The 21,664-nt window shown below is 39.3% G+C and overlaps 1 protein-coding gene across 1 annotated transcript in view; it reads left to right on the forward strand.

The window, feature by feature from the left end:
* The window catches only part of LOC148084715 (proton myo-inositol cotransporter-like), a 53,564-nt gene that overhangs the window by 26,567 nt on the left and 5,333 nt on the right, over positions 1-21,664 (forward strand). Inside the window, exons 5-8 of the mRNA XM_087787874.1 lie at positions 10,219-10,382; positions 10,454-10,574; positions 16,780-16,905; positions 16,997-17,115. Coding sequence (XP_087644000.1) covers positions 10,219-10,382; positions 10,454-10,574; positions 16,780-16,905; positions 16,997-17,115 — 530 coding nt within the window. The remainder of the gene's footprint in view (positions 1-10,218; positions 10,383-10,453; positions 10,575-16,779; positions 16,906-16,996; positions 17,116-21,664) is intronic.

Below are 21,664 nucleotides of genomic sequence, written 5' to 3' on the forward strand. Positions count from 1 at the left end.
TGATTATATCCGTTTCACACAGATGATGTGAAATGTTTAATCTTTCTCCTGAAAACATATACCAAAGGACAGGGTGGGGTTTTAACCTGTGTCTTCTAGGGCTTCCCCACGGCAGGAAGTATGGCTAGAGTAAAGGTCGAAGTAGAAGTTGGTTGCCTGGCAGGGGCAGAGGAGGTAGTCAGCAACAGGAATTTTGTCCAAGCAGTGCCGGACCCTGAAATATATATTTGTGTGGAAGGGTGGGCTGCATGTAGATACTGGTAAGACGGGAAACCTGAGAGAGTCATTTGGAAAAAAACCATAAGTGGCATGTTGGAGAAAGATTGTTTGATCACCCAAATCTATTTAAATGGCTTAAAGGTCCAGAGAGTAACAAGTGATGCTTACCACGTAAATCAATTATAACTCATGGTTAATTATCTTGCTAACGTTTTGTCCCTTTTTTGTTTTGGTAACAATTGTAGTTTAAATTAGACATGATCCTCTATACTAGAGCCTGGATTTTCTTGATTCAATTAGCCACATCATCCTGCATGTATAAGGGCAGTGTGTGCTGGTGGCGAAGCGTGCGCGCATGTGATGTTGTGTGTTTCCTGGCATGGGCGGGTCACTCAACAGCGCTGACAGAAGAGAGGGAGCGAGATCGAAAGCAGATGGATGGAACTTGAGAGGAGAGACAGATGAGGAAGATGAAGAAGAGGTGGGGATGACAGTGATGGTGATGGGACTGAAAGACTGTGTGTGTGAGGGGGGGGGGGAGCAAACGATTCATGAAGGAAATCAGACATCAGAGAGAAAAGTGTTTTGTGTTTTCAGGCAAGCCTGTTTAAAGACCTTGAAAAGGCATCATGACTTCGTTAGAAAGTCATCTTACTAAAGCAATCCTGTACCTTAGAAGACCTCAGGCAAACAAAAAACTGGAGGACTTTTTATAACTGAAACATATCAATTTAAGCTCTTAAAGTGCGAGTCTGTTAGATCCCTAGAAGTCTGAACAGCAGGGCATCATATCCTGTGAGAAGACTCACGATACCAAGTGTTCTGTTATTGACATAGGCCAGTTGGCCTTCACAGATGGTCCCACCATCAAATGTCATGTTGCAAATGTCACTTTTACATTCTGGCTCTGTTGGCGCGAGCTGGCCGGTTCTGATTTCTTTCCAGAGTAGATCACACACAGTTGATTTCAACTGTAAAATCATGTGTTTATTTGTTTCCAACTTCCATTATGCAACTTCATAACTTCAAACTCCTACACTGTAGTGTGGTGACACTACGGGATACCTTTTAATGAGAATTTTCTGGTTTTATATTCAATCTTATGCATTCTTAAAACTCTAAGAATTAGATTCAAGAAGTACCACTTTCCAGCATGACTGAGAAATACAGTTAATTGGATAGAAACACTGTTTTGAAACAGTGTGAATAAAAAAACCGCTCCTGATTGTGAGCAGCAACACGAGTGACTCAGCATGAAGTTTAGTGTTTGAGAATGTGTAGAGGAAAGTGAGATTAATTACATTTAATATATGAATTGCAGTTATATAATGGTATTATTACCTTTATAAAGGGTTGTGACACAATCAGAAAGAGGAGCTGATGTTTATTTTGATCAAAGAGAAAATCACTCTTGTTTGGAACCCCTGCTGTCACTTAGCCTGTCTCCACCTTGTGGCCTTCCTTTAACATTGTAACTCACTGGTGAGCAAGATGAAACCCTCCTCTTGCTTGTCAGACATCCTTCCACGTATGCTCTTTATTAAAGTATTTGATGTAATTGGCCCCTGGGTTACCAAAATGGTGAACCTCTCCCGTTCCACAGGTGTTTTTTCCCAATGCATTTAAACATGCCATTGTGGAGCCCTTACTCAAAAAGCCAGGCTTAGACTAGACTGACTTCAGTAATTTCAGGCCTATTTCTAAGCTCCCTTTCTTGTCTTGGAGAAGGTGGTGTCTGAGCAACTGTCTTTGTTCCTGGATCAGAGCGACATCCATGAGAAGTTTTAGTCTGGCTTCCGTAAACATCACTCTACGGAGACAGCCTTACTGAAAGTGTCCAGGGACATCATGATGTCGGCTGATTTGGGTCAATACACTGTTCTGGTTCTCTTGGATCTGTCCTCAGCCTTTGACACAGTTGATCACCAGATCCTGCTGAGAAGACTGAGGGATGAAGTGGGACTGTCTGGGTCTGTGTTACAATGGTTCTCATTATACCTTTCTGGGTGTAGTTTCAGTGTATCTGCCAATCAAATGAGGTCTGAATCTGCGGATCTGTTGGGTGTAGTCCCTCAAGGTTCTGTTCTGGGTCATTCATTGTTTTTGCTGTACTTGATTCCCCTGGGTAAAATCATTCAGAGATTTCCTTATGTTTCTTACCACATTTTTGCTGATGACATCCAGCTCTACTGCTCATTTGATACAACTTAACCCCGGGAGGATGAACAGCCTAGTCAATTGTTTGCTAGTCAAAATCAATCAAACAATGGCTGAGTGAAAACACTTTGCAGCTCAATGTGGACAAAACTGAAATTCTGGTTATTGCGCCTGATGATAAAGTTCCAGGGTTGAGTCAGTACTTGGGTGACTTAGGCAAGTCTGTCAAACTGAGCCTGAGAAACCTGGGTGTTGTATTTAACAAAGACACTTAAAACTTTGGAAAATGATGTCATAACAAGATCTGGAGCTTATAATCCATGCATTTGTGACTTCTTGTTTGGATTATTTACTGCTAGTTTATTTTTGTGCCTAAACAAGAAGGAGCTGTCTCGCCTGCAGTTAATAAAATACTCTTCTCCGATCCTTAAAACTCTTCACTGGCTTCCTTCTTACATCAGTGATCTGATCCAGCCTAACACCCCAGCTCAGGCTCTGAGGTCTGTGGATCAGAATAGAATAGAATAGAATAGAATAGAGGCTCAGGCTCTGAGGTCTGTGGATCAGAATCTACTGATCGTTCCATGCACATGCCTCCGGACCAGAGGAGAGAAATCCTTCCAGGCTGTTGCTCCTAAGCTTTGGAACGATCGTCCTCACTCTCTGTGTTTCATGGATCTACTGACTCCTTAAAGAAACATCTTAAGACATTCTTATTTGTGCAGGCTTATCCCTGTTTTTTTGGGGTCTACTGTGTTTGTCTTATGTGTCTTGGCCTTTTATAGTATATAGTTTTAACTGTGTATTGTTTTTGATTGTTAAAGCCCTTTGGGACCCTGGTGTAGAAAGGTTCTTTAGAAATAACCATTACTTACCTACTTACTTACTTTTTAGTCAGTGTGTTGTCCAAACTCAAAAATTGTGCTATTTGTGACATAAATTGTGGGAACACGTGAAGCAAATAAAATTGGATCGATATCAGTGAAGATTTGAACCACTTGTGGAAATTTTTCTAGAACTAAGTTGGAGTGATGTAAAATTATATGTAATAAAATATAAATACTAATAAAGGACTGCAGCCATATGTATTATGTATTTGAACTATTAGGTTCAGAAAGCCATAATGATTGGCACTTTGACCTTTCAAGTGAAAATATTCTTGTATAGCAGCGACTACTCAAAACAGACTATAGTTACCATTTGAAGTCATGTTATCTGAACTTGCTTCTAATTTAAAGGTGATCTTTTGGGAATGAAAACATGCTTATATGTTCACAACTTTGACCAACATGTTGCATTCCTTGGACGATATGAAACTGAAATTTTGTTTGCATTGATATGAATGAGCAAAAATAAAAAATATGGACGACATAAGATAATTAAAAAAAAAAAATAAGTAAGCAGAGTTCCACATAGTGTCTCAAGCTCTTAAAATACGAGGTAATAAATAGTAAAGAAAATGTGCTGAATAATCACCATCAGTATTATAGTCATTTATGACCGGTTCTTGCAGAGAGAAAATTATATATATTTGCCCACTGAGAGGAAAATGAAAGTGCCTTTCGGGTTCACCACATGTGATGACTTCAATCGGCTTAGGTTCATTGTGAAGGGATTTGGAGGTTGGACAAATAAAATGTTTGTGGTCCTTAGTAATATCAAAAACACCAGAGAGAAAAGAAAGAAAGAATAACGCATTGAGGTTATTCTCAGATGATCCCAGGTTCATCCAAATGTTAATGGATGACTATAACTGCAACAGTGGCTGTTTGTCGAGTTAAACAAAAGAAATTTGGGGGAAATTTCATAAACTGTGTTCAAATATCTTACTTATTATTTATGAATAACATTCACTTCTACAAGATTTACCTTTTTTTTAGAAGCTTCTAACAACCCTTTTATTGCGTTTTCTTATACAATAATGTATTTCCAAATGAACTCAGCTTTATGTACATTTATGCTGATCCTATTTGGATGTAGAGAATAAATGTGACGCACAACTGTGTTTGAATGCGCTCATTTAGAAAATAGACCAGTACTCTGGAGACTCTGACTCGCTCTACCAATATATTTTTTACTGCCTGTTGTTTCTGTTTTATCTTCACTCTTCACCTGTCGTCCTCCTCTCGCCTCCTCCAGCTATTCTTTTCTCTCAACATCCCTTTCGTCCATCTCTGCTTCTCCACTCTCACACCTCATCAATTACTTCCAGCTGCTTGTTCACACTTTCATTTCTACTGCCTCACTTGTTCACACGTTCATTATAGATGATCTTTCTTTCTACCTTCCTGAGCTAGTTATCTTTGTCAAAAACTAGTCCTACACTCTGAGTTCTTTATGGCAGAATTGCTACCAAAGTCTTGTTGGATTCAAATTTCTCAAAGTACAGCTAAACAAGGAACCTTTCCTTCACTTTGCTGACATATATTTGAATATGAGGTTTTATAAATGTTGTTATTCAATTGAGGGTTCAGTTATTCAAAAGTGGGTAATCATGTGTGTTCAGGACCACAGAATGACACACCAAAGAGCAATAAAGTAGTTGAAAATCAAATTAATCAATAAATAGATTATCAGTTTAAGTTGATTGAAGGTTTTTTTTCTATGTCACTAAATGGGTAAAAAAGAGAAAAGGGGGCCAAACTACTTCACTGAAAGAGTATCTTCAGCAGGACTATAGACCTCATTTGTGTAGCGATTTAGTTCACATATAACACATTGAAAATACACTAACACATTACAAATGTTTGGTTATAAACGTGGACCACAAGTGGGAACCATGTGTATTTGTGAACCGAGGTCTGGCAGGTGCTGAAGCCTCGGGTGTGACTCTCAACTCAGCATGTAAGTCAGCAGCCACCAGACTATTTAATTTGTCACTAAATGTCAACAGTGAAAACATTCTTGATTCATTCAGCCGGATAAAGAAAAACATCAACAAGGTAAAAATATCTTGTCAGTGAAATGGTGACCCTGTCATCCATTGATTCTACTTTTCTGTTTTTGCAATGGCAACAGCTGAAAGAAGCAGCACAGACCTACAAACCTAAGAAAAACCCCAGAATACTCGAAGCAACTTCTTGAGAACTTATATCAAAAGCTTTCTGAAATCAGTTATAGAATTATTTTTTGGATGCCAAAACAAAGCTTATCGGGTCACAAGCCCAGTTTATGAAACATTTGGATTCACGGTAAATGTCTTAACAACAATTTGTCTTGATCAGAGTTACAACAAAAAGCTGAACGGAAATTTGTAGATGCTTTCACTGACTTGACATCCGACAACACATCTGGCACGTCACACATCTCCATACACCTTGTTATTCAGCCTCAATCCCTGCAACCGTGTCTCTCTTCCTTTCCGGCTGGTGTCTGTATCTGACGAGGGTTTGGAAGTGTGACATAAGGAGGGATCCTAGTTTCTATTTCCATCCTGGGCTCAGGGCCAGATCACACCTCGCCTTGTTCCCTCACATGGTTTCTCCTCAGGAGCTCACGTCGAGGACTTGAAGTACGCACATGTGTAAGCCCTATGTTCTGAATCCAAACACATCTTTAAGATGTGTTGGCTGCAGAGTTAAAGCACAGCACCTGGAGGGTGCTGTAGAGATAATCATGTTTGAAAGGCTAAAAGGTTAATTCTATACTTCTATGGAGAGCCAACAATGCCTGGATAATAAAATGAGGGCCTGGAATGGCTTCATATAGATCCAGAAATACTTAATTATCCGCTCAGTTGTGTTGGCTAAATCGGTTTGGTGTTGCAGGAGCTAGTAAGTGGAGGAAATCTATTTCCTACTGACTCATACTGCTAAAATGAGCCAGTGTTTAAAAGCTTTGTATTGCTTTCATGTAGTGATGTCTGCCTACGTCATCCAAACAGAGGATATTTTCTAAATGAGTGTCAAAATCAATCATACAAGGGCAGAAACCTTAAACACAGTCTAGGTCTTGGGTCCAACAATATGTATTTTTATAGGCAAAAATAAAAGTCGGAACCAAATCAAACATTAGTCACTTTTGGGGTTAACAACTAAATAAATCAGATCTATTTTCCAAAATACATAAATCCCTTTCTCCAGTCTTGAATTTAATCAAATTTTCTCCTGTATAAGATTTTTCAGTCAACTCTAAGATTTTGGTTTGGACACAGAAACCACTTCCACCTTGTCTATGGAATTTGCAAAAGGTTTCCAGGTCAAGTGTGAAATAGTTTCTACAACATGTAAAGGGTCTCTTACTTGTTGTAAATAACCAGAACATTTCATGTTTTCATTTACAAAAACTCCATGTGACACTATTATGGGTATTTCCAGTGAATGTGATAATTTACTAAAGACAAAAAAGATTTCCCTCAAAAAGTGAATTAGAAAAACTATTTATAGTTCAGACCATTGACAACACAAACATGCATATCTTGTGTTTACAACATTGGCAATACACATTTTTGATTCTGAGTAAAATAGAGAACTCTTTCTTAGTTCTTTATTTTCAGGATGATAGTGATGTTTCTCAATGATGATTGTAACAAGATGATCCGTTGCCAGAACAAGAATATAAGAGGTGACCATACAAGCCACTGGTTTGGTCTTGATTGCTGATATTCAGGAACACATCAATAATTTTTGCGCTCACATGGTCCGTCTGATATCATTCTTAAGTTTTCTGACATTATTTTCCATTTTCGGAGACGTTGATTTTTGGCCTCTTTTATAAGTTTGAGTGGTTAAAATAGGTATGATGGTACTAACAACCAGCAATCAACTATTTTGCAGTAAAAGCATAATAACAAGATAGGATTTTGTAAGAAAACTATAAAACTACTTCACTGTACAACCCTCCATTCTGGATTTTTCCCCAGGCTCTTGTATGGAGCAAATCTTTCACCAGCACTCGCCGAACATTTTCAACGGTGTTGAAGTCAGGACTGAAAACAGATAGTGTGACTTAAATGAGATCTCTGGATCTGATGTGGTTGTTTTAATAATTTGAACAAATACAACACAACAGTAATGAACGAGCCTTTGCTAATTAATGTTGATTCAGCCGAATGTACTCAAACCAGGGGGCGACAGCAAATGCTCCAGAAAACAAGTTGGCTCATTAAGTTGCAACTGAGGATTATACACAAACTGTCACTCTATAATTACCAGCAAGTCATTTTGAAGAATCTTAATGTCATAAATAAAATCTCGGCGGAATTATTTTTGGGCCCATTTAAGTTATGGATATTCATCTTGTAAGACATTTGAGGGAGAAAACTCAGTCTCGGATTTTGTTCGTTTGTTATTACTGCGGTCTGGCTGGTAAGTTATATTTTCTACCATATTGTCTATAAGAAATACCACATCGGAATATAGTGGATGAATAATTGCTGCCAGTTTTGAGGAAAGTTGTCGATATCAATTTCACCCCAATTTGAGACTTGTTTCTCAAAACAAAGAGAAGATGTTGTGTGTGTGAGTCTAACTGCCTGTGTTGGTCGATAAAACCCAGCGGATCACAAAGGTTGAAATACAGAAGATGTTTTCAGCTACAAATTCCTTGCTGAAGGGATATTGTGTTACTCTGCTGTTCTCTGAATCACACGAGGAATTTAATTTGGGAAGAAAATCAGTCCAATCAAATTGCAAATACATAGATGCCCTCAGGAGGACAAGGTTAGAGCGCTGCTCTTGCACATATTGAGGTTGGAATTTAAACTAACTATAACTGTACTATGTTTTTCTTTTTCTTTTTCTAAACATTCGCTTCTGTTTTTCGTTTAAATCCTGTCAGTCACAATCCTATTTCAAGTCCAGTACTAAAAGGTGTTTGGGGAACATCTAGGTCTGGTTTTGTTCGTCTATGATTCATTGCATGGATCCATTCCATGGATCATTATTGAGGTTAAAGTCAGACCTCATGCAGGTGTGATAGCTGTTAACCGCCACAAGTCTCCGCTCTAGTTGATGATGATTGGAGGTAATCTGCCTACATGGAGCGATGTGGCAGCAGAGACGTCCATATAATTATAGAGAACAAAGAAAGAGAGAGGAAGTGCTGCAGAAGGTGAATGGTACAGACTATTTATAGCTGACTCAATCAAGTGGAGTGGTTGTTGCTTGAGTAACAAGGCTGTGATTGGAGTCGGAACAATAGTTTCCGAACCAAAGAAATCAGGAGTGGTAGATATTTATTGATTTTTTCTTTGAAAAATGTTCATTTTTGTTATACTTTTTTCTTTTGATGTTATGTTTTTTCACTCTTTCGGATATTCTCAATACAATCAGGACACTGACTGAGTCAGCTACAACAACTGATGCTGCAGCATATGGCCTCATTAACTCATCACTACTTGATTGTTTATGATGTCATGTCATGCATTGTTGAAAATTAACATTCAAAATGGACAACAAAGACGGATTTCTGTGTGACATATCGTGGTCATGTGATCCATCTGACATTAAATTTGTTTTTTATAGAAATCACTTCTTTCTTCAGCAAAAAATTGTAGCCAATAATATTGGGATTTATTTTCCTTAACATCTAAAATACATATAAAATGATTTCAGAAGCTTATTTTCTTGCACGTCATAAATTTGTTCGGATAAATATAATGATAAATAAAATAGTTCTTAGAGTTTAATTTGAGGGCTGATATCTAATATGCTGTGAGCTATACTGACAAAACAGAGCTCTTAAGCATTCCATGTATTATTTTCTTTTTGTTCTGTAGTCCTATGATACACACAGAGAAGTTGCTACTTGATTGATTGTTAGAAAAAAATAAGCTTTTTCAAATTACTTTCTTAAAACAAGTCTGAGACCTCTACCGAAGGCCCGGCTACGAAATCACCAGCCTCTCAAATATACCACATTTTTTTTATTTAAAAGTTTCCATTTAATTGCTGACAATCAATAATCTCTTTGTAGTTTAATTTGAACACTAGCGTCTACATAGGTCACTATATCAACATAAACATAAAACTGTATTGATTTAGATTCATCTTCACTTCAAATTACTTGGCAGGCCAGATTTGGCCCACAGGCTTCTTCAATTCAATTCAATTCAATTTTATTTAAAGTGTCTTATCATAACAAAGTTATCTCAAGACACTATACAGTTGAAATAAGACTACAGTTGATTAAGGAAAAATAGATCCCAGCAATTCAACAAAGAGCAAGAAACAAAACACTGTACAGTGAGCTGTACAGTGAGCAATGGCGAGGAAAAACTTCCTTTTAGAAGGCAGAAACCTCGAGCGGAACCCGACTCATTGTTGACGGCCTGCCGCTTTGACCGGCTGGGAGGAAGGATGGGGGGGTAGACAAATGGATAAGGAGAGGAGTGAGGGAGGATATAGTGAGAGAAAAGAGGAGAGTGTAGGAGGGTCCATGGGGGTGCTGGAGAGAACTCGGGATCTGATGACGTGGTGAAGATCCTGGATCAGCAGCAGCTCTGGAGGTGGATCCCTGGATCAGCTTCTTGTGTCCACATGTGCTCTATGATAAAGAAGAAGAGAAATTAAATGATTATATATTATTCTGATGACCTAGAGAACATTGCGTGTTTCTAACTTGGTGAAAAACCACAGGATCAGCGCTCCTGAAGTAATGTTTAAGTTTACACTTAGGCATGAGTGACACTGAGTCAACATTTACTTCTTCTTGCATCAAGATTGTGTCAACGTGCTTCGCTTAGCACAGAGAGTGGAAACCAGCCATAAATTCGTTATAATTCATGGGGAAATATTAAATTGAAACAACATCTGATTAGGTCGGCATATATTCCTAAAAATGTTTTGAATCTGTGAAAAGAAATGATTAAACTTTACAAAATCCCTTCTATGTGTTTTACAGGTACTACAGCGCTACCATCCTTCAAATGTCAGGAGTGAGAGATGACAGGCTGGCCATTTGGTTAGCTTGCCTCACCACCCTCACAAACTTCCTCTTCACACTGCTTGGTGTTTGGCTTGTTGAGCGAGTCGGTCGACGGAAGCTGGCGGTTGGCAGTATCATAGGTACGAATGCCATGACTGCCTTGTGTTTGTGTTTACTGCTCAAGTGTCTCTAACAGTGATGTTTCTCGCAGGCACAAGTCTGAGCTTGAGCCTGCTGGCAGTGGGCTTCCTGCTGTCTGCACAGCACAGTCCCCCAGTCACGCACCACCCAGTCGACCCCTCAACCAACAACTTGACATGCTTCAAGTACCTGTAAGGAGATGAACCTTTTAATGTTCTTGAAAAAAAAAAAATTTCACATGCAATCCAAGGCGGTCTGCTTCAATACCTTTCTCTTATTTAGTCATCTTAAAAGTTAAACAGAGTGACAGCTTTTGAGGTTTGGAGACATTTCAGTGAGTTTTCTGTACGGGGTGTCTGGACTCTTCCTTAAAGATACAGTGAGGAGCTTGATCATTCAGGAAGTAGAACCTCTGCTCCTCCACATGGAGAAAAGCCAGTTGACGTTGCAAGATACTTTCTGGATGCCTCTTTCTTGGGGTGTTCTGGGCATGTACAATTAGGAAAAGACGTTGGGGCAGACCAAGGACAAGTGAGACTATGACTGGGCCTCAGTGTTCTCCTAGAGTATATCATTAATATCACATATATAGGTTTAGTGAAGAATTTCAACAAACTGTTAGTTTCTAGTAGGCTGAAGTTGCCGAAAAAATTGCTGAAAAGCACTGTATTGTGTAATTGAACAACACTTTTTGGGATGGGATTAATTAAGGGATTCCCATGTTCGATGTTATATATACCTGTATACATATATTGCAGGGCGGGCTTTGCATTTAACACCTAGGCCTTCAATAGTGCTCCATCGAAATCAATCAATAACTTTTTACTCTGGCAAAAGTTTTATTTCACACCAGGGTGGAAAATGTGCTCTCAACACTCTTTTTTTTTTAAAGTGTGAATATGGTGACATTACCGTACGCCTGCTAGAATGCCTTGTGAAATGATTATAAATGCATTCAGGCATTTTTTGATCCTAGTAAAAAAATGATTGGTTACATTTAATATGCAAAAACTACACATCTATAAGAAATTCAGTCAGGGGAAGTACTACAAAAGAAAGCGGGCAGACTATTTGGAATGATTTGAAAAGCGTTCATGGCCAAGTTATAATTTTGAAATGGTGATTTAAATGAAGGATTATTTTAGGCAGATTCATTGATTTATGGATTTGTTACACACTTGATTCAGGTACTTTTTGGCTAGCAAAGAAGGCATTGCAGGCCTTAAGGACCACCGCCGATAAATGTCCTCTTCAACTCCACCTCATATGAACAGTAGTTTCCTTGTTTTTCCATTTTAGTTCTTCCATTATCATCAGTTTTTCTGATGTTAAAGGGGCATAAATAATAACAATCCAAGTCACTGACTCACTCAAATGTTTCCGATTTAGTCTTCCTCTCCAAGATGCAGTAAATCTCTCAACATGAAAATGTTCCGTTTTAATATAACTTTATAAAGTTCTTCCCCGCGTGAAGTTTCGCAGAATGAGGGGTTATATATATATATATATAATATTTCATTATATTGGGCTTCTGGCCCAGTTTATTTGAAGCTAATAACACAATTAAAGCATCCTGTAATTCCACTAAACTTCATTTCATCCAAGATCCTATATGATAATAAGAGTTTTGAGAAACACACTCATCCATGCGTATATTCACTAGCAAACATGCCAAGTTTATTTCACAGCATTAAAGTTAGACAACATAAACACCCAGGCAACCAAAGTAGCCTCAGCCGGGCCTCATTCAAATTTTGGAAGCACTATTGCAATTAAAGGAGATGGTTCGCCGCCTCCTTTAATTTAAAATAAACAGAATTTTCAAGCAACTCTCGATAAAGGAGCAAGACTACAGTGAGAAGAGTTATTTTATCCCCAAGTCACCCATCACCAAGTGACTTGTACATTCAGAGTTTTATGAAAAATCAGAAATTGCAGAAATAGACAAAAAAGATCTGGTTTTTCATATAACATCCATTAGCATAAGAAACCTTTCCCAAAGGGCACTTTTGCGTCTTTACAAAGCACTGCATTTTAGTCAGAATATCAAAGAAGAGAGCAGAGGAGCAAGAGAGCTTGAGAGAATAACATTCTATATTTGTCTTATACCTTTTATTGAAGGATCTCACAGATTCAGTCGTCAAAATGGCTTCGTTGAAGTGGTCCAGTAGGTATGAGGTGCAGTGTGTGTCGGGTAGATGTTCTATGAGTGGTGATCAATCATATCCGCAATATTTGTCGTTCATGGGCTGGAAAGATATAAAAATGGGTCATTGGCATTAATAACTATCAGTGAAGGATAGAAGGAATTTTCCCTATCAGGAAATCATACATTTCATCATCCCTCCTTCCTGCACTGTGGGTGTATTAGTCTAGGACTGAAGGTGCTGTTCGGTGCAATCAGTGACCTGGAGGGACCTTTTCGTCAAAGATAGAAGGACCTGAATAGGACATATCAACTTTTGGCAACTCAGAACAAAGTTATACTTAAAGGAGCAGCTCTCCATCTTGTCTGCTTCATGGACAGACCCCCCGCCCCCCTCCTGCCCATGAACAGAACCACTGAAAAACATTTAAAAAAACAACAAGGGTAACTAATGTCAAAACCCAACTTTCCACTCTCACATGTTTCAAATGTTGAAGTTTTCCACTCCAAGGTGCAGTAAGTCCCTCATCATGACTATCCTTAGTTTTGAAGTTATTACTTACTATTACTATAAAGATTCTGAAGACTTCTGGGACTGATGACGGTGTAGACCATTGTTTGACCAATCAGAGAAAACTAGTTGTGGTTTTGGGAAACAAGAGTTCATCTCCAGAAAAACAAAGCGTTTAACTTTAAGTGAAAGAAGTAAAACTGAATAAAAGGAGAATTAAAGCAATTAAGACATGTTTAAGTAAGTAAGTTGTGAAGTCCTGGAATGAGGTGGACCCAAATGCGGAGTGGAATCACAAATCAACAGGCAAAAACGCAGTTTAAACACAAGTTTATTCATATTACGCTCCAGATTGGTTTGTGACATCATTTTCCTAAATTTAGAGATTTTCTCAGTTGAAGGAAACAGTTTCTGGTCAGTGTTATACTAGAGACATGTCTTTGTCAAATACAATACCCAGGTTTCTCAGGCTCAGTTTGACAGACTGGCCTGAGTCATCCAAGTACTGACTCAACCCTGGAATCTTATCATCAGGAGCAATAACCAGAGTTTCAGTTTTTTCCACATTTAGCTTCAAAGTGTTTTTACTCAGCCATTGTTTGATTTCTAGCAAACAATTGACTAAGCTGTTCAGCCTCTGGGGCTCAGTTGGATCAAATGAGCTGGAAATAACTAGGTTAGTCGTGTCTATTCCTGGCTTTTTGAGTAAAGGCTCCACAACGGCATGCTTAAAAAAAAACAGAAAAGAAAAAGAGAGAGGTTTACCATTTTGGTAACTCAGGGGCCGATTTCATCAAACACTTTAATAAAGAGCCTACACGGAAGGCCGTCGGACGAGCAAGTGGAGGGTTTCATCTTGTTCTCCAGTGCGAGACTTACAGCCTTAAAGAAGGCCCACGAGGTGGAGACAGGCTCAGTGATAGCAGAGGTTCCACACACAAGGGGAGGGATTTTCTCTTTGATCAACTTAATTTTTGTCAATGCATTGCTGTCAGCTTCACAGAAGACAGGGGTGATTGGAGCAGCAGGACACACGACAGAATTTATCATGTCAAACAACACTTGGAGTTTTTATTATTTACTATTACCAGTTTCTGAATGTAATCAGATCTGGCAGTTTCCATCATCTCATTGATGAGGACATCAGATCCCTGAGGTGAAGCCTGTGCACCTCAAGTTTAGTGGACTTCCAGAGACGCTCAATCTTTCGACAAAGTCTCTTCAGACTCGGGAGATCATTTGTCCAAGCCACCGTTTTTTCTGAATTTTCAAGTTCGATTTAACAGGTGCCACCAGTATTTCAAAACAATGAGTAGTGAAACAGTGAATCAAATTGTCCACGTTAAGGCAGTCATTGAAGGAAAGAGGGTCAAACAGAGCAGGGAAACTGTCAGTTTCAGCTGATATAACGTGCCTCTGAGACCTAACTTTCAAAGGCTTAGGTTTAGGGATGAAGTCAAGGGTAAACAAAACAAGAGAATTATCACTCAGATGGACATCATGTGCAGATACATTAGAAATTTCCAGGTCAAGAGTAAAAACCAAGTCTAAAATGTGGCCTTTTTGATGAGTAGATTCAGAAAGATGTTGCTCAAAATTATTAGGCTTCAGTTAAAGTTAAAAGTTCTTTAGCAGAGCAAGATGTGATGTCATCAACGTGAAGATTAAGGTCTCTAAGAATAAGAACAGATTCCATTCGAATAATGGAAGATAAAAAGTCACTAAAATCCTTCAAGAACACTGCCGCAGGGCAAGGCGGGCGTTAGACTGAAATACAATAGAAAGGTCTTGTAGAACCAACCAAGATCATCTGAGACCAAAAATAAGCGAATTCCTGTGTCTGAATCACTTTGCAAGAACAACTATCTCTATAAACAACAGCCGCACCACCCCCTCGACGACAGGGACGGAGCTTCCCTTCAACAGCGCAGCCAGCGGGACAAAGTCCATTAAGATGAATAAACTCTTCCTCTCTCCTTTCCTTTGTAGAGAACAGCAGCGGCCACATGGGTTATAGCTGTTTCTTACGTTCAACTCTGTTGTAAAAGCCGAATTAAAAAGAGGAAATGTAGGATTTATTTGCAATGGAGCGAGCATCATCACTGAGGCAGTGACAGCGGAGCAAAGCGGGCCCTGTCGAAGGCTACTCCAGCGGTCACGTGGGTAACAGCTGGACCATGTGGGTAGCTCCGGAGTAAACACAGAATTAAAAAGAGGAAATTAAGCTTTTTAAGCTCCAGGATCTCTTGAGGTCCAGGCAAACAGCAGTGCTGACGCGTTGTCACACACATCACAGAGAGGAATGTAGTGCAGACATCGAGCATGCCTGATGACGACAGAGTCCAGGCGAGCTACAGCTGTGGCACGTCTTCTCTTTACTTGTAAACCAGAACAGGAGCTTTTACTCCTTGATTTCTTGTGGAACTCATCCGGTATCAGACAGAGCAGTGGATATTCTGGAGATTCCGTGTGAAAAAACTTTTTAACACTCAAAAGCAGGAACTGACTATAGGTGCTGCCATTCACTGGCAACACTGGAAGTATGTGTCAAACTAAGGGGGTCAAATCCAGACAGCCAAGTCATTTAATCTGGCAATGCCAGAAGATTGGTTGAAGCTTTTAAAGAGTGAAAAGACAATATTACAATCAGACTCATACAACCTGTAAAGGAAAAGGACATTCTGTTGGGCCTGTGACCCAGACCTTTGTTTGACACCCACCCCTCTTACAACAACATGTTTATTTTTTAACATTTTTGAATACTAGCTAGAGGCCGACAGAATATACTGAGACATGAAGGATAATGGATATTAGAATAATCATTATACTTCCAAATCAATTGTATAAACATTACAATAAGCATAAGCCATACATGTCCAAATTAAAGATGCTGATTTACTTCATTTGACATATGTTGCTGACAATAAGTTTCTTGATGTATCACTGCAGACTTGATGTACCAGCACAGATCTGGTGTATTGTCAAGCTATGAAAGGATCAGAAGTCACACAGACCCATTTTACTCACACTTACTGAAGTGTGGGGTGAAACTACAGTGTAACGGCTGTCTTTCATCATAACAAACAACATCTAATGGACTCACTGCCACACAAACACACAGCCAGCGGGGTAATTTTGAGGAGATGAGTGCTTTTACCACATCACAGCGGCTTCATTGAGTTCACTTTACTCCAGATGAGACCAAATATCCCCCGGCCGGCCACAGCACCATCATTAGAGCAGTATGACTGCACCATTCAGTGACTTGAGACTTGGATGGAATTGCATCCATTAATGTTTTGGTTCTATTAAATATGTGAAACTACAATCTTCTCACTAGCGTGACATTGGGCTCTATTCTTACACTGTTTAACAGTAATTTGGAATCAATTGTGTTTCCTTGAATAGAGCCACCTAAGTTCAACCCTCCAACAACCATTACCAGTACATCATGGAAAATGATTAGAGCTCCTATTGTTTTTTATTTCAATTTACTAACAAAAGAAAAATAAACAAACACATATCAAGATATTTGCCATGATTTCTCGAAGATAGCCTCATTCAATTTATCCCCAAATGTTAAATAACTATATATTTTCATGCTAAAAAAATATCTCATATATATCATTTATATAGCTTTGAAATGGCTATGTTTCCATCCATACATTCATCTATCTAATTAACTAATTAATTCCATTTAGGCCAAAAGCAAGCTAATGCCTACTGTTTTTCACTCTAGGCTCTGTGAGCCGTGCATGCTGGATCCAGGTTGTGGTTTCTGCTACAGTGAAAACGGTTCAGCGCTGCTCGCCACCTCCTGTGTGCCGGTCAATAGTTCCTCCACGGAGCAGGCAGCATGGGGCAGGTGAGTCACAGGATGCTGCTGAGGTATGTGCATGAGTTAGAATGGATGAATAATTAGGTCTGATGGGGTCCCGCTCATGTTCCTCCACTAGGTGCTCCAATTCCAGCCAGATGAAAGAGCACACCTATTGGGCCTACAACTACTGCCCCACCTCCTACTCATGGCTGGTTCTACTGGGTCTAATTCTATATCTGGCTGCATTCGCCCCAGGTAAGACAGCTGTGGTTCAATCTTGTAAGTCACTTGAATTACAGTCATTTAACGAATAATTATAGCAGCTTGTTTTCTTCAAAGTCTTGTTGATTTGTAAGTTCAGTGCATCTAACGGTAATTTTTAAAATAATTATAATAATAATAACAATACATTTAATTTAAAAAAAGCTTTTAAAGCTCTCAAGGTTGCTTTACAAATATCAAGCAAAATTATAAATTCACGGGGGGGCGCTCTTGTGCAGTGATGGAGTAAGACGTACTTTTTTGAGCTCCGTGTGTTTCGCCAAAAAATAGTTATTTAAAAGACTGCACCGCGCATTTTCTGGAACATTTTCTATCAACTTTTTTGGAACACAACCGCTTTGAAATATGGGGAAAAGAGACGAGAATCAAAGCAAGTCGACTGCGGGACAGGCCAGCGGTGCTAGTAACGACGCCATCTTGGCGGCCGTTGCGAACCAAAGCACCGAACTCGCGAAAGTTTTTGAACTTGTGAACGCCATGAAGGAATCCATAGACGGGCGTTTCGACGCAATGGAAAGGACCCTGGCTTCCCTGCAAACTGACCACCGCGAGGTGAAACAACGTCTAGAGGGTGTGGACGAAGCTTTAACGTCCGCAGACTCACGCATCACAGCACTGGAGGCTACGTGTGTGGAGCTGGGGACCGCAAATGTTAAGCTAAGGGCTAAGCTGGTGGATCTGGAGGGGCGCTCACGTCGTCAAAACATCCGTGTTATTGGCATCCCAGAGGGGGGGGAGATGGGTCGCCCCACCGAGTTCATCACTGGATTATCACCCAAATTGCTTGGAATTGATAATTTTCCGAAGCCTCTTAAGGTGGATCGGGCGCATCGAGTCAACAACGCCCGACCCGGGTCATCGGACAAGCCGCGCACCTTCATGGCCAAACTTCACAACTGCTGCGACATCGCTAAGATCTTCCGGCTCGGGCGCCAGCGTGGACCGCTGAACTACCAAGGGAAGCCAATCTTCATTTTTCCTGACTATCCACCAGAAGTCATTGCTCAGCGCCTCCTTTACAATAGTTTGAAGAAGACGCTCAAAGATGCCGGCGCCGAGTGTTCCTTCCGCTTCCCGGCCAAGCTACAGGTGACATTGAACGGCTCTGTCAGCACTTTCAACTCCGTGTCTGACGCTGAGAGGTTCGCTGGTTCCCTGCCTGCCAGAGCATAATCTCATGGTTTGATCTGTTTACATTACGTTCCACTGTTTACAAACATATATATTCATACTTAATATTGTTTTAGTGACGTGATGTAATGTAACATGTAAAAATATGTTGATACGTATGAAAAAGCAGAAATAGTTCTATAAAAGTTATAATATTCCGGTTATTTGTTTATGCATTTGTTTATAAATATACTTTTTTTTCTATAATAATATTGAGGTGTTTGGGTAAACTTCTGTTCACATTTACTCCTTTTTTCCTAAATAAGTTATTTGTGTTATACAATCGGTGCATCTAAATAAGGTGTTACACACGGGTTTGAGATGGTGTTTTTTTCTCTCTCCCTTTATTCTAAGGGTGGAGGGGGCTCTATCGCCCAGCAGCCTCTGAGGCTTAGGGGTTTTTTGGTGTCTTTATTCTAATGACACCGGGGTTAGGGGTTTATATGTGTTCTTTCTTGTTTTGTGTTTGTTTTATGTTTCATTTTATTTATTATTATTTTTTTTCGTTGCCAGTCCACAGCTACATATGTTGCAGGTATATTCCTATTAACAGACTGCTTTGATGCAGGATAATTCAAGAACTTGGTCAGATTTGAGTTCAATTAATTTCACAACTTGGAACTGCAGAGGAATGGGCAAGGCTTTAAAAAGAGGAAAAGTTTTTCAACATCTAAAATTTATTTCCTCAGACATTATCTTTTTGCAAGAAACCCATATATCTTCATCAGAGCAAAGAAATCTCAGAGCACAATGGATATCAAATGTCTATCAATCAACATTTTCCTCCAAAGCTAGAGGGGTTGCCATCCTCATCCGGAAAAATGTCCCATTCTTGTTTTCATCCATGACAGCAGATCCAGGTGGCAGATTTGTGCTCGTAACAGGTTCCATTAATTCTGTTCCGCTGACACTCCTTAACATGTATGCCCCAAACTTTGATTGCCCAGATTTTTTCCAGAAAATGTTTAATCTTGTTGCAGACCATGACAACTCAAATATTAAAAATAGAGGTGACTTCAATTGCTATCTTGATGCTTCCCTCGACAGATCTTCTTCAAAGACACCATCCCCTTTGAAATCGGTCCCTGTGCTTAATAATTTAATTAAACAGCAAAATTTAGTTGATATTTGGAGAATACAACACCCTTTGGACAAGCAATATTCCTTTTTCTCACCGGTCCATGGTAGTTTCACTAGAATTGATTATTTCCTGGTGGACTCAAGATTAATTTCTAATGTATCCAGCTCAAAATATAATAACATAATAATATCCGACCATGCTCCAGCTACAATGAAAATTGACTTTAAACTTCCAGCTCGCTCGTACAATTGGAAATTTAACCCCTCACTGAACACTGACAAATCTTTTCTTGAATATATCTCAATCCAAATTTCAGACTTCTTCCTTTTTAACGATAATGATTCAGTCTCCGATGCAACTTTGTGGGAGACATTTAAAGTGGTAATGCGTGGACATATTATTTCATATCAGTCAAAACAGAAAAAGGAGAGATGTAAACGTTATAAAGAAATTGAATCTGAACTTGAGACACTGCAGTCTGATTATCTTAACACAAAATCTGAAAACACCCTAGATGCAATGCTCAAATTAAAATATGAATATCATACGATATCTGCAGAACAAGTAAAAAACTATATACACAAACTAAAACAAAAGCATTTTGAACTGAGTGAGAAAGCTCATACACTCCTCGCCAGGCAGCTGAAAGGTGTGCAAGCAAACAGGGCTATCCATAAGATTTCCTCTGCGGGAGAATTGATCACAAACCCAAAGTCAATCAACAAGTGTTTCCAGGACTATTACTCTGACTTATATTCATCTAAGACAAAGGCCTCTGTTGATGACATCGATGCTTTTTTAGACAAGCTTGATATTCCCAGACTTGGTAACGATGCTCGTCAGGAATTAGAATCTGAGATCTCATTGGATGAAATCAAAGCGGCTATCCGCTCGTTTCCCAGTGGGAAGGCATATGGTCCAGATGGGTTTGGGATTGAATTTTATAAAGCAAACATAGATGCAGTCTCACCCTTGTTACTGAGGATGATAAACTGTTCGGTAAAGAGCAACATCTTCCCAAACTCTATCTATGAGGCAAACATTTGTTTACTCCTCAAAAAAGACAGAGATGCAACAAAGATGTCTTCATATCGTCCCCTGAGCCTCTTAAACAGCGACCAGAAGATAATTGCCAAAGTTTTGTCTTCTCGGTTATCAAAGCACATCTGCAATCTAATTCATCCTGACCAAACTGGATTCATTCCTGACCGCTATCCTGTCTCAAATACTCGGCGTCTTCTAAATATCATGTACTCATCAGGAAAACCACAGTCAGCAGTAATATCATTAGATGCACAACAGGCCTTCGATCAAATAGAGTGGACATTTATGTTTGGAGTGCTGAGGAAGTTTGGATTTGGCGAAAAATTTATAACTATTTTAAAACTTCTCTATGCTCATCCTAAATCCTGTATCTTGACCAACTACGATAAATACACTCCTTTCGATCTTAATCGAGGGACCAGACAAGGGTGTTGTCTTTCTCCGATGCTCTTTGCTTTGGCACTGGAGCCCCTGGCTGTGGCGATCAGATCCTGTCCCCAAATATGTGGAATAGAATGTGGGAAGGTAACATCTAAAATTGGCCTTTATGCTGACGATGTGGTGTTGACAATTTCAAAATTAACAGAGTCTCTACCATCCCTTCTTGATCTCATTAAAGAGTTTGGCCAGCTTTCTGGATTTACCATTAATTATGACAAAAGCACTTTGATGCCCCTCTCGAAGGACTTGGATCCAGATTATTTGACTAAATTGCCCTTTAAAATCAGTTCAGATTATTTTACTTATCTCGGTATCAATGTCACAAGACAACCCAAGTTTTTGTTTAAATTCAATTTTTTAAATTTGATTAATGCATTAAAAAATAAAATAAACAAATGGAAGCTCCTGCCACTGTCGCTTGTTGGTCGGGTTAACATTATTAAGATGACTATACTTCCCAAATTTAGCTATCTCTTTCAAAATGTGCCTATTTTTCTCACTTCCTCATTTTTTAAGACAATTGACTCAATCATAGTACCTTTTATTTGGAATTACAAACCTCCTCACATAAGTAAGGCACATCTCCAGAAATCCAAGGCAGATGGGGGTCTTGCTCTTCCAGTGTTCAGACACTATTACTGGGCATGCAATGCCAGAAACTGGATCTTTTGGAATCAATTTTCATCTGGGTTAAATTCAAATGACGCATCTGCCCCCTCATGGCCTCTTATTGAAACTAACATCACACTTTCTCATTTCAATACTTCTCCCATTTCTATCTTACTC

Source organism: Callionymus lyra, chromosome 3 (genome assembly GCF_982586985.1).
Source record: "Callionymus lyra chromosome 3, fCalLyr1.hap1.1, whole genome shotgun sequence".
Lineage (NCBI taxonomy): Eukaryota > Metazoa > Chordata > Actinopteri > Syngnathiformes > Callionymidae > Callionymus > Callionymus lyra.